Source organism: Neovison vison, chromosome 7, assembly GCF_020171115.1.
Source record: "Neovison vison isolate M4711 chromosome 7, ASM_NN_V1, whole genome shotgun sequence".
NCBI lineage: Eukaryota > Metazoa > Chordata > Mammalia > Carnivora > Mustelidae > Neogale > Neogale vison.
Window position 1 is genome coordinate 187,151,271 of NC_058097.1, and position 13,813 is coordinate 187,165,083.

General features: G+C 39.4%; 1 protein-coding gene across 1 annotated transcript in view; it reads left to right on the forward strand.

Moving 5' to 3' along the window:
- The window catches only part of HSD17B12 (hydroxysteroid 17-beta dehydrogenase 12), a 160,365-nt gene that overhangs the window by 110,216 nt on the left and 36,336 nt on the right, over positions 1-13,813 (forward strand). Inside the window, exons 5-6 of the mRNA XM_044259121.1 lie at positions 7,086-7,150; positions 7,994-8,038. Of these exons, the coding sequence (XP_044115056.1) occupies positions 7,086-7,150; positions 7,994-8,038 (110 nt within the window). The remainder of the gene's footprint in view (positions 1-7,085; positions 7,151-7,993; positions 8,039-13,813) is intronic.

Sequence of the window (13,813 nt, forward strand, 5' to 3'; positions counted from 1 at the left end):
GCCAGCCAGGAGACTGAGCAGGGCCAGATCATGAGAGGCTTAGAAAATCAGCTAATAAGTGCCGGCTTAATGGAAGGACAGTGTAGATACTGCCTACTTCTTCCTACTTCTAGCATCATACTAGAATTTTAGAGAGATTATTCTGACTTCCAAGTGGAAGTTGGCAAGAATTAATAAAAGGAGATCAATGAGCTTCTTTTAGCAACGAAACACAAGATGATGGTGGTAACTTCAGGATGTGGGCGATGGGAATAGTTAGAAGTAGATTGACTGCAGAGATGTTTAGGAAATAGAAACAGGACCAGTGTCTACCGGGATGAGGGAGGGTCCTCATTAGTGCTTTTGTCTGATAGGAGTGACCAATAATGGTAGTAACAGTAGCCTCTGCTTGTTTTTCCCGTCATTATTGCCAACATCCTCAAGTACTTTTCTATGTCAGCCTCCATGCTAATGAATCTCATGCAATCCTCAACAATACCGTAAGGTAGGCATCTCTGTTTTTGTGCCCATTTTATGGACAAGAAACAGACTTAGGGAGGTTAAAAACATTGTCCAGGATTTGCAAGTAGTAATTAGCTACTTGCAGGTTCTGACTTGAACAACTGTATGCTGTTTGCCAAAGACAAGAAACCCTGGATCAGGAGCAGATTCCCTAAAGAATATGATGATTTCATTTTGGGATATGTTAAACTTGAGAGAGCAGTGGAGAAATCCAAGTGGAGATTCAAGTAGACCTTTGGATCTCTGGTGATTGCACACTCCTTCATGTTGAATGAGACTGAAGCCTGGTGTCACCAATCATGGCAAGTGGAATTGATACATGGATTTTATTTTATTTTTTTTAATTTTTTTTTAGACTAGGAGACTCATCCGGAACATTGTAAGGCTAAGCATAGTGCCTTCTAGTTCCGTTAGTAGATGTGTTGGATGAAATTGGATTTCTAGAGTGAGATTAAGGCATAGAGTTCAAATATATCTCCTTTTACTAGAAAAGCACTAATGGTATTAATTAAAACAGAACCTTTGACTTAAAACCAGGTAATTAGCTGTGATCTCAGAAATGCAAATAGAACCATAATTCAAGAAATTGATGAATGTTCCTCCTGTTCACTAAGGTGTAACTACCAAACTGTAATTCTTCTTTCCTCCTCTCTTCCAAGTTTATGGATGGCAGATCTTACCTAGTTTTGTAATGAGGATCACATAGCAATTTATAATTAAGCAGTGGAAACGAAATGTTCTGTTGTGTTGCTTTCGACTCAGTCTTAACTTTTCAATTTCTGATTAAAGGCACTGCAAATTTAAAGCCTTGTAAACTCTCTTTTATTTAGAAATTGCTACTCACAAGTGTATGAAAACTGTAAAGTTTGCAAAATGTTTTACATGGTGTTCCAAATATCATCTGTCAGAGTATGAACATGTGCTAGCTACAGCAATATGTTAAGTAAGGCAAAGAAGGAACACTTTGCAAACTCTCTCTAGGCTGTCAGGCTAGATCCACTTGAAAGAAAGGAGAGAGGAACAACTGGTCTACCCTTAATCAGTACCAGCAGTTGCTCTGGCTATACTGTGGCCCGGAGCAGGCTTTCTGTCTCTGCACTGTGCCGCTGCTCACATCTGATGAAAGCAGGGACCTTGCCTGTCCTGCTGCATCCCAGCATCTAAGATAGTGTCGGCTACAGAGTAGGTCAATAACCACCTGTTGAAGAAATAACCACACAAAAATAACAACTCTCCTTCCTCCATTTACTGACATATTGATATCTTCCGGGCATGGGTTAAAGATTTGATACATAGCATCTCATTTGCTTAAATTATTAGCCCTATTTTATATATAAGGACATTGAGAAAACTGAGGCTCATTGAGATAAATCATTTGCCTCTTGTAGGAGAGTCAGGGCTGAAAACCGGGTCTGTTGGACTCCAAGATCCAGAACTTGTTAGTTCAAAAGCTTATGACAGGGACGCCTGGGTGGCTCAGTGGGTTAAACCCTCTGCCTTCGGCTCAGGTCATGATCTCAGGATCCTGGGATCAAGCCCCGCATCTGGCTCTCTGCTCAACAGGGAGCCTGCTTCCTCCTCTCTCTTTCTGCCTGCCTTTCTGCCTACTTGTGATCTCTCCCTCTCTCTCTGTCAAATAAATAAGTAAAATCTTAAAAAAAAAAAAAAGTTTATGACAGGAGAGGTTCCCCCCTACTTTTAGCATATACACTATTCCTGAAGTCTACATGTAAAAAATTCAGTCTGTTTTGAAATATAATGAAATAGTGCATTTTTCCCCCTAAACCATTTTATTAATGAACTGTAATAGGTTTTCCATTTCTCTAGTCTTTAGTTTGAGTGCTAGAACTGGGTTAGTGTATATCACTATAAATGTGACGAAATTATCTTAACATTTGTATTTTGATATGATGAGCTGGAAATTCAGAATACTATGCATTATTTGTCATGTATTGGGAAGCCCAACCATTAAGTGATGTACTTTTAAAGATTTTATTTATTTATTTGACAGACAGAGATCACAAGTAGGCAGAGAGACAGGCACAGAGAGAGGAGGAAGCAGGCTCCCTGCTGAGCAGAGAGCCCCAATGCGGGGCCTGATCCCAGGACCCTGGGATCATAACCTGAGCCGAAGGCAGAGGGTTTAACCCACTGAGCCACCCAGGTGCCCCAAGTGATGTACTTTTATACCACCTTAATTTCTTAAGCCTCTGGTTAATCTGGAAAAAGCAGGTTAGATGGGTTCTGTGGTGTGGTTATTGCTTGCATCGGTTAGTATTGTGTTCAAGTGGATTTTTATTTTTTAGTAATTTATTGTTTGCCCTTCCCTCATGCCCAACCCAGACACCAAATATCTGATTTTCTAATGACATCATTGTCTCAAAAACAGCTGGTTTTGGTAAAGGGTTCTAAGTTCAATAAGGTCAGAAATAGCAGCAAGTGAATTTAGAAGAAACAAATCTTGTGAATGTTCTTTTTTTAAAAATTTTATTTATTTATTTATTTGACAGAGGTCACAAGTAGGCAGAGAGGCAGGCAGAGAGAGAAAGGGAAGCAAACTCCCTGCTGAGCAGAGAGCCCAGTGTGGGGCTCGATCCCAGGACCCTGGGATGATGACCTGACCGAAGGCAGATGCTTAACCCACTGAGCCACCCAGGTGCCCTGTGAATGTTCTTTTTAAGTAGGAGATGTGGAAATGATTTTTAGCAGTAGTACGATTCAGAATATTTATATAACATTTCAGAATTATTCTGGATTTTGAGTCTTTAGAATACAATACTTTATCAGTGTTGGTGTTTTCAAAAGTTCTGCATGGGGGTTTAGGGGGAGGCTGTGGAGGGCACTGCTGAGCTCAGTGCACTTGATAGTTCTTCCCAGTGAGGGCCCCTCTGTTAGGATTGTTGCTTTGCCCGCCGCCTCCTTCTTTTTCCACTTACCTTGTCCTTATTCTTGGTCTGTCGTGACCTCTGCTCTGTTTGCTTCATCTCTTCTGTTGGACTGTTCTTATCTTAGAACTCCAATGAGAAACTGATGGGAAACATTTTATATCTGCTCATGATCCTGTAGTCATTGTTGGAGTCCTGGTTGGAATTCTGAGATTACATGGACATCCTTTGTTTTTGGAAAGACTCGGTGTCTTTCACATGAGTGAAAGGTTTTTGCGGGTCACCAAATAAAAATTTTTAAATCTGTCTCTGGTGTCTTACTTGAAGAATTAAAAAAATAAAATAAAAAATCCTCACTACTAAATAGATATTTAATGCCAATTTAAATGGGTGCCATTTAGAAGGGATCTTCAACCATCTAAATATTGTTGGAACAACTTGTGACATTATTTGGTTTGGTGAATTCTATAATGAATCTTGTAATATATAAAGATGGCATTGCATGCACCCATTCTTAATGAGACTACATTTTAATGGAAATATTTCCATCCTTCACTCCCACCCAAAGCCTGTTTTCTTCCTTTTCCAGTTCCCTGAAAGCTCTCCGTCTGCCATTTGGTTATTGCTGCCACCTTATGTCTCAAAATAAAATTGCAATGGGATTGGCTTTTTCAAAAGATTTGCACTAGCAAGCAATTTATGGAAATAGCTACTTGAGAGCAACAGTTGTTTTTTTCTGCACTCTGAAGTGATGGCCAAGGGTGGAGAGATTCTAGGTAGTGTATATTTCACAAGCAAAAGGTGCAACCAGCAAAACAGGAAGGGATTTAAGGAGCCTTCTCCCTAGCATAAGACAAATTGCGTGTGACCTTGGCATGCACTTCTCCCTCATAAAACTGGGCTTAATGCTCTCAAAGATCTATTCCAGCTTTAATGTTTTGGGGCTTTTTCTTCTTTCTGTGTGTAGTTTTGGATATAATAATATAGCCCTTATACATGATTCTGTTTATTTCTTTGGGCTAAAGTTCTCAGTGTTGAATGTGTTTTCCTTCAAAGAACGATGTTTAAGATTTTTTTTTTCTTTTTGACAGACAGAGATCACACGCAGGCAGAGAGGCAGGCAGAGAGAAGAGAGGGGGGAAGCAGGCTCCCCACCGAGCAGAGAGTCTGATGCGGGGTATTCCCAGCACCCTAAGATCACAACCCGAGCAGAAGGCAGAGGCTTAACCCACTGAGCCACCCAGGAGCCCCTAGAACTTAGTTAAATAGATGTTTGCATTTTCATTGTGCAAGTAGGTAGTTTTGATAGCTCTCCTTTGCTTAATTAGAAACAGATCCGTTGTTAGTGCAGCCTTAATCAGAGTGACATTTCCCTGCTTGCTTTGTTTTAGTGGGCTCTCTTGGCCCAACTTTGTACTTGCAGTGCATGTTAAGATGACAAAGTCAAGTGTGCTGGTTATAAAGTTTCCAGATTTTAAAAAAAAAAATCCAAGTCTGGATTTTAAAAGATTTATGATTACACTCTCCAGTTTTCTTCTGCATTTCAAAACAGAGTGTTAATATTTCCATTGGCTAGAAAGAAATCTGAAGATAAAATTTTCTAGATCCAGGAGAGGGAAGGCAGATGGGGTTGGCTACAGATGATGGAATTTTTCTTCAGTCCTGAATAATATTACAATTTGGCAAAGCATCTCCTGGAGGAGTCTGTTATTTTAAACTGACTTTGTAACAAATATTTTGTTTATTTGTAACATTTTAACAAATACTTTAGTTGTTTCTCTTAGTCACTCTGGGTTATTCATCCTTTATAATTCTGTCCATGGGTAAAGCAAATGAGTAAAGCAAAGTCAAGGGACCATAATGCCTCACCTTTAACTAATTTAGCCTTAATTGTCAAAAGGTCTTTTATGGAATCCATTCCTTGAACTTCTGTTGGGTAGAGAACCTGCTGAATAAAATAAAAATGGATTTGGACCTGCAGTTATCAATTATGTCTAGATATAATCCCTGCTCAAAGGGGCATGAATCATAATTAAGTACAGTTTGCTTTGCCATTGTCCTTTGTTTTCAGATTTTCAAATAAGCTTCAGTGATGTTGTTCAGTCCATCATGACCAGGTTAGGTTGTGCAAGTAAAATCCTGAGACTCAGCCTCAAATGACTGGCTTACTGCTAAGTAGAGAACTCTTGCTGAGTTTTTCGAACTACCAATTTTGTTAGTCTATTGAAAAAGTTAGTGTTACTATTGTCAGGTTTATTTGGCACAGCTCCTTCTAAATTTTGCAGACTGATCATAGTTTCACTTTCTTTTTGTTACTGAAATCTTTCTTTTCTAAAACTTTAGTTTTATTAAACATCGCTACCAGATTTCTGTTTATTATCCAATTATTACTTTTTCTTTTTTTCCCTGAACTAAGTACTGGGTGAAGACATGGCAGCTTTAATGTAGTGGAAAGAACCTAGCCTCTGAAGTCAAATTTCGAAGTCCTAGTCTTCTTTATTCTATGACCTTTGGCAAGTTATTTGACTGCTGTGTACTTTGGTTTCCTGCTATGTAGAAGGGAGATTATAATAGGAACTACCCAATAGGATTGTTATGGTGAGTCAATGTAGATAAGGTTATCCATTTCATTATTAGAAATTCCAGGATATTTTTATGTATTTTCTTGATTCCTGCAAACGGATCCTTATTTTGAGTTTGTCTTTCTGGAACTATGGAAAACCATAGAGTATCTGAGTATTAATCATATCTCTAAATAAATTTAGATAAACAAAGTATATAAATTTTTTCTTGGCTTCTCGATTGTCTTGTAGTTCCAGCCTTAGGGGAGGTGGCTGAGGAGGGAAGATACAGAAAGACTAAAACATAGTGTTTCAGGGTTTATGATCTGGTGGGGATGGATGCTTCATCGGAGACATTTAGCCTTGCCCACTCTCTTGGCCTCCACGACGAAGCCTTCCCTCACTTCCTCAATAAGGTCAGACTCCCGTGGCACTCTGTATTTTGCAATGAAATAATTGTTTAATTCTTTTTCTTCAGTGCCTTTCTCTTCCTACGACATAGTATATTCCATGATACCAACAAACTGCCTTTTTTTTCCTGGTGTTTCTTAGTTCCTAGTGCATATCTTGTACACAGGTGTATGGCAAATATTTCTTGAATGATTAAACAAGCTTTTGTGTTAGAGATGAAGGAACTGAGATGCCTCTCAGATATGACTTATCCCAAGTCACAGGCTTTCCATTTCTAGTAGAACTCGGATGTCTGGTCCCCTATGCTGTAGTGCTCTTCGCTCTTTCTACTACATTATGAAAATGTGTGTCTAGAGAGGAGATAAACAATACTTACAGGTAACTTACAATAATACATACAAACAATACTTACAGATAAATAATACTCACAGAACAGAATGTACACACACTCCAAGGGGTTATGGAAATTGAAGCAAATAAAAAGTCCTTTTGTCAGGGGATGGATGGAAGAAGGTACAGGAAGGCTTAATGAAGGAGAAGACATTTGAACTAGATATACACTGATAGATTTCAGATGGAAAGGTGTGGGAAAGTTCACTCCAGCCATACACAGTGTTTCATGCCTCTGTATGTGTCATTTTAGTCTTGATATTATTAATCTCATTATTTTAATAAATCTGTAAAATAAAGTATATGTCAGCCAGCTAACAATCTTGTTTAATTTCAGTGAACAATGTGGGAATGTCATATGAGTATCCTGAATACTTTTTGGATGTTCCTGACTTGGACAACGTAAGTCTGTTTCTGTATAGTATGATAACAAAAAGAATGCATGCGAGAATTGGCAAGGCAGTGTGGTATAATGATTCACACTGTGAGTGCTGGAGTCCAGCTGCCTGAGGTTCACATTCTGGCTCTTCTGCTTGTTCCTGGAGTTTACCCTGGGTCTGATCCCAACCATGCTTAGGGTCCATTTCCATACCTATGAAGGAGGCAACTTCATAGGGATGTTAGAAGGACTGAATGAGAAAATGTTTGTAACCTCATTAGTATAATGCCAGGTTTGATAATAACTCATTGTATTATTCTTATTTATATTTTTTATGATATCAATATAGCTTTGCTTTAAGTATCAGGATTCTAAACACCAATTTAGAGATCATAAATCTGATAACATAAAACAATATGGTTGATTCAAGTAAACCTATCAAAATGAAAGCTGTATTCTTGAGGCATGCATAGTTCCTTATAAAAATTAGAAAAGCAAATCATTGAAAGAATATGTGAATTTTAAAAAAACTGTTGAGGATCTCAGATTCAATAATTTTTCCTTTTGATATTAGCAGAAGGAAAATAGCATATTTATTTTCGATTTAGTATCTTATGCTTCCAGATTTTCCTTACTACATCTACCTTGAATTTTGCTTATTAACATGAGTTGCTGCTTTTGGTAGAAAAGTACTATAACACCAAAAGTAAATAAAATTTGCTTTTCTACCCCAACTCCTGTCATTTTCCAGTTCTCTATCTGGGGAAACATTCAGTGGTTCTCTAGATCACTTGCATATACATATAAAATATGGTTATTTTACATGATGATATGTGTATAAAATTATCAATATTTTCTTTTTTCAGACCATCAAGAAACTGATAAATATTAATGTTCTTTCTGTTTGTAAGGTAAGTAGCTTCTTTATAAATATGTCTTCCTTTTTTGGTTTTGTTCTATTTAAAAACACATGATCAGTTCGTGCACTTCAGCCAGCTTCTGTTTCCATATGAGTATGTATTCTAGATGAAGGTGGTTATTTCCTTTTGTCTTTGGGAAGTAGAGAGAACTGAAGACCAAATAAGTGTGTAATTTTGCTTTTTAACAACTGAGCCTATGCAAACAGTGTGGCAGGTCCTGGGACTACATAAACAACCTAGGCCGAAGATTGATTTTTACAAAGTTTTACACATGGTCCTTCACTGATAAATTATTTCCATTTCGCATCCCCTGTGACCATGTAAGTGGATGAATTAAATGTTGTGGTGAAAGCATTGTGCAGTAGTATGGGGCTATACAGTAATGAGTGGTTTTTATTAGCCACACGTAAACATCATTCTGATCAATTTTAGAATATAAGTCAGGTTCAGTGGGGTTGACTATGGAGCCGATGACCAAGAAAGAATTCTGGTGATGTCTTTGGTGCAAAATAGTGGTTTATTTAAACATGGAGACAGGACCCGTAGGCAGAAAGAACAGCTGCCTTGAGGTTGTGAGGGGTGTCTGATTTTATATATATATTATATGGAGGAGGTAAGGAAAAAGGGAGGTTTCAAAAGAACTTTTATATGCTAAAGAGACCTATAAGATACCGGACACCAGAGGCCTTGCATTGTCAAGGGTTTCCCTCTAGTAAGGCATTAACCTCAAGATAGTTGGGAGAGGGCACCTGGGTGGCTCAGTGGGTTGAAGCCCCTACCTTTAGCCCAGGTCATGATCCGAGCATCCTGGGATCGAGTCCCACATCGGGCTCTCTGCTCAGCGGGAAGCCTGCTTCCCCCTCTCTCTCTGCCTGCCTCTCTGCCTACTTGTAATCTCTATCAAATAAATTTTAAAAATAAATTAATTAAATTTTTTTTTAAAAAAAGGTAGTTGGGAGACTCCTGGAAGAGTGTCCCATGTGTTTTACCCAGGAGTGAGGGGTGGGGGAAAGGTTGCAGGGTGTCAGCTTCTGCTTTGTCCTCAGCTTGCCTTCTGCTCCCTCATCAATTCTGGTTTCTAGTTGGTAGACACATTGCTTGTATGTGCTGACAAAAGATGCCACAGCTAATGACGTGCTAAAAGGAAGATTAGGCAGCAAATCTGAGCACCTGAGCACCACTTTTCCTTATGTGTTAGCAGTCACTCAGAGTAAGGCACCATACCTTGGTTATACATCCTAGCCCAGCAGCAAATATTGCCCGAGGCAGAATTTCCATAGGCAATGTCAAATATGTCAAATTTGAACCTACGGGAGTCCCCCCTTATCCACAGGGGATGCACTCTGAGACTTCCCATAGATGCCTGAAACCACAGGTACTACCAAACCCTATACATACTATGTGTTTTCCTATACCCGTGATGAAGTTTAATTTATAAATGAGGCTCAGTAAGAGATTAACAATAATAAAATAGAACAATTATGACAATATATTGTAATAAAGTTTATGGGAATGTGGGCTCTCTCTTTCTCAAAACATCTGATTGTATGTACTTGTTCGTGTTCTTGCGCTGTTCTTGTGATGTGAAATGATAAAATGCCTATGCGACGAAACAAGGGGAGGGACGCAGGCGCTGTGCCACTGCTGCTGACCTTCTGATGATACAGGTCGGAAGGAGGATCCTCTTGACTGTGGGTAACTTGAAACCTTGGGAAGTGAAACCCCAGATAGTGAAGCCCTTGTACTGACAGAAAAGCCACGTCCATTTTCAGTAACACTTAAATGCTCTATTTAAGGAAATGAAAAAATATTGACCTCAAAACTATTAGAATTAATCAGATAAGTAGAAATAAGAACTTAATTAACTGATTTTCACTTGATGGCATGGTCTTGATCTTTTCCTCTATTGTGAATGTCTAAAGAAAAATTCTCCTTGTGTCTTCGTGTCCTGAGAAATCATATCTAGCACGTGCTTAATTTCAAGTGTGGGGACCCGAAAATCTTATGCCTTGTCCAACTTTTCAGGTATGGCTGTGGTTAGTTCATTCAGTTTTTATGTGGTTTTGTACAGTTTTAGCACTATGTTGTTTCACATAAACCGGCCACCGGAACGAAGGCTTCATTGTGACTGTTTGCATACCATGTGGCATTTTATAGCTTGCTACTGAGAGGCACCTTATCTGAATTATTTTGTAACATGACCAATAATTTTTTAAAAGAAATAATCACAGTATCTTTACTACTGTTGTTTTTAACTGGGGTTTTTACTTAACATGAAATTTAGTTTAAGTGAGATAAACTGCTAACAAACGGATCCTTGATGATTTGGAACAAGACCCACACACAAAATGGAAGCTTTTAAAACGGGGTTTGTATGAATATATACATATAGTTTAAAAGGTATTTCCCTTGGCACACCTGTATAAATGTTAACATTCCTCAATAATCTGTGTGAGGTTTTAAGTTAATTAAATAACTCTACAATTTACTAGTTGTATGACCTTGAACAAATTACTTGCCCTCTGTGCTTCAGTTTTTCATCTGTAAATTGAGGGTGTTAATCTCTTTACCTCACAGAGGTGTTTTGGGAATTGAGCAAGGTAGTATGTGCAAATCACTTAGAAGAGGACCCAGATCATAGTAAGGGCCCTGAAGAATGTTACTATTAAAGATTTTTAGTAAAAGTGTGAGTTTATTTTTTAGCGAGCAAAGTTTTTTGATCAAAATGAACATTCTGGTCTATAATTTGTATGTTTTATGGTTTTGAAATGACTGATGTGTACTATTGTTTTGATAATCTTTTCTAGGTACATCTGGCCAAATGCCTAAAAATAATAGTGTTAAAACTATGTACATGCATTTCATAATATGTTTTAATGAGTTAATGATGAAAACTATGTTTAAGTGTTTAAATTTGATTTTATAGAACTGTTGATATTAGCTACAGATTTAGTCTTCTGATACATTTATCTCCTCTGATAAATTTAACTCCTCTGTGAGGTAAGCTGTGTAAAGTTTTACTCTCGGTATGTTAGTATTTATTTTCTCCTCTAATGTCCTGCTTGTCAATACTTACATGTTTGTATTCCTTCATAATATAAAATGCTGACCTCTTCTGTCTCCCAGAACATGTGTTTTTGGCTGACAGTCTACAGAATACTAATGATAAAAGGCCAGGGCCTTGACCTTGACCTATGAGAACCAGTCAGCTTGCTGTGCTCCACAGCTGCACACAGCATCCTCCAGGAAGCATATGAGCACAGAGCAGGGTGTGCTGTTGGTGATCACCTCATGTCCCTGCTTTGAAGATGAGTCGTGTAAGGGGGGGAGCATTGCGGATAAAGCAGTACAGATCCAACAGGTTCTTGACAATAATGAGATAAGAATGAGGCACCGGTATTAAGATCTTGGCAGATCACAAAATGCTTCTCCCACTACTTCATTCTTCCTCTTCCACTTTACTTTCTCTTTTCATGTTGGCGTATGTATTGGTTCCCATGAAATGAGTTGGGAGGATGCACGCTGACTTATTAAACATGTCCTATCATATCAACTGTGAACCATATGGGTGACAAGTGTTACCACCAGAGGAGTTCGATATATGGGCTTCACGTTTTTGTACGGAAGCCTGATTTTTACAAGTCAAGTCCCATTTACAAAGCACTAAGGGAGTTTATTATTTAAACACTTCTACGTCAAGCTGAATAATCATCCTTTATCTTTAGTGTAAACACAAATATTCCTTTACCTGTGTGATGTGTACTTTTAGTGGAAAAACAGTTCAAAACGCTTGCTTGATTTGTTGTGGAGCTAAGACCATCTGCAGGACAGCCACATGGTCTTTGTTGGGCTATAGAAAGGATCCGTGTGGTTGGCATCTTGGCCTCACAGTTGACTAGGGCATGTTCAGGGGTGAGAATGTTTGACTCAAGCAGCGGGAGGCGAGGGTTGTACAGTGGCTGACCAACCAGCGGTCAGAAAGGTGAGTGAGGACACAAGTGTGTAAGAGCTTGGGTGCTGGGCTCGAGAGGATGGAGAGAGCCATAGGAAGCCTTAGAGCAGAGATAAGGTGTGATCTGATGTACATTTAGAAAGGCGGGTCTAGTGGCAGAGGGACATGGCGTTGTGTGTTATGGTCTCTCTGTTTATTTTCATTGTACTGAAAAAAGGGCATTCACCTTGATGAGGTTTTCTGTGCAAGGCTTCCAGGTTTAGTGTCCTTCGGTACTGCTGTGATGTCCCCTCTGGTGTATTTTGATGAATTGTGCTTCAGTTGACTGTGTTATGTTGCCGCGGCCAGGGCTCCATTTTCTATAGAGATGTAACTTCTGTTGAGAACCCTGGGGTAACTTAAAAGAAGATGAAAATTGGTCTGGCTCTAGAATCTTTGAAGATTTTATGGCGACTGGACATCAAGAGAGCTAGGGCATGGGTTTCTGCTGCCTAATGTCATAACACAAGTATTGAAAATGGGTTTAGACAAGAAAGAAAACAGCCTCTTCTCATCATCAGTGCTGGCCCAAGTTTTATCTCCTCACCAAACCATACAGTAGGGCCGGCTGGCCGAGAAGCATGCCTAGAAAGATCAGAGAGATTAGTGCCCCCTTGTGACCTTGGGCTTCTTCCCCCAATCTGGAGATGGTTGATGGGGAAGGCCCCAGCATCTTGTTGGCGGTCCTGTGCCACTTGATGAGCACTGAATGACCTGGATCCCTCAGATCCAGGATTATGGCTTGGTCCATGTGCTCCTGTGTTAGGAGGTCAGAGGATTATAAAAAGTCACGTAAGTTCTACATTCCTCCAGAGGAATCATCAAAGTGAAATATCCTGACCAGAGAAATGATGAGTCATCACCAGAGAAAAGTGGTGAGTGTTCCAGAAGAATATTGGGGAAGAAATATTAACCCGAATAGTTTTGACATATCAATTAACCTTGATATGTCATCATAGAGTGCAGCTCGGCTCTCCCAGGCCATTGTCTGAGCCCCGCTTAATGAGACTTTCCCTTAGCAGACATAAAGCTGCAGGTCAGAGTAGCCCCAGGGGTATTTAAAAGCCTTGTTGCTTGCCTTACAGTTTTGCTCTCAGATCCTTCAGGGGTAGATTTCGTCTTGTTCTTGTGCTCTGCTGAGCAGTTAAGTGCCAAGCTGGAGAGAGGGGTGGTGTAGAAGTTCTCTGTAGTTGACCCATATGGGAGGTGAATCAGCCTTCCACTAGAAGAGAGGTCCTACTAGCCGGGGCTTTATTTCCTTATGATTTGAGATGCTCCATGACTGAAATCTAACGTAAGTCTTTTTCTCCTCAAGAACAGTGACCTTCAGACCAGATATGGTGGCGTTTAGAGATAATTAAGCCTCCAAATATTGACCCAGACTCTTCTAAAATAGCTGCGGTTTTATGCCTGGAGGGCTTGCTGTCTCAGAATACTGAGAGTTGGCAAAGGAGATTGTTGTACGACTGTTGATGACTATGGCAGAAATCATGGGCAACGGGAGAAGTCCCACAACTCCAGAGGCAGCTAAATACAAGTCTGGTTTCCGACAGGCAGGACACCGAGCTCCACACCACTTCAAAGACAAGTTCTAAAACTGATCTTGCTTGCATTGTTTGTTTCGGATTTGAGTTTACTTGTTTAAACATCTGCCAAATTCAGAATTGCCTTCCTTCTCTAGGCCTAATGGTTCTTAGATTCCTTTAATGACCGTTTTAGGATCTCAAGATACTATAGACTCTTCACTTCTTTTCAGATAAATACTACCCAAGCAA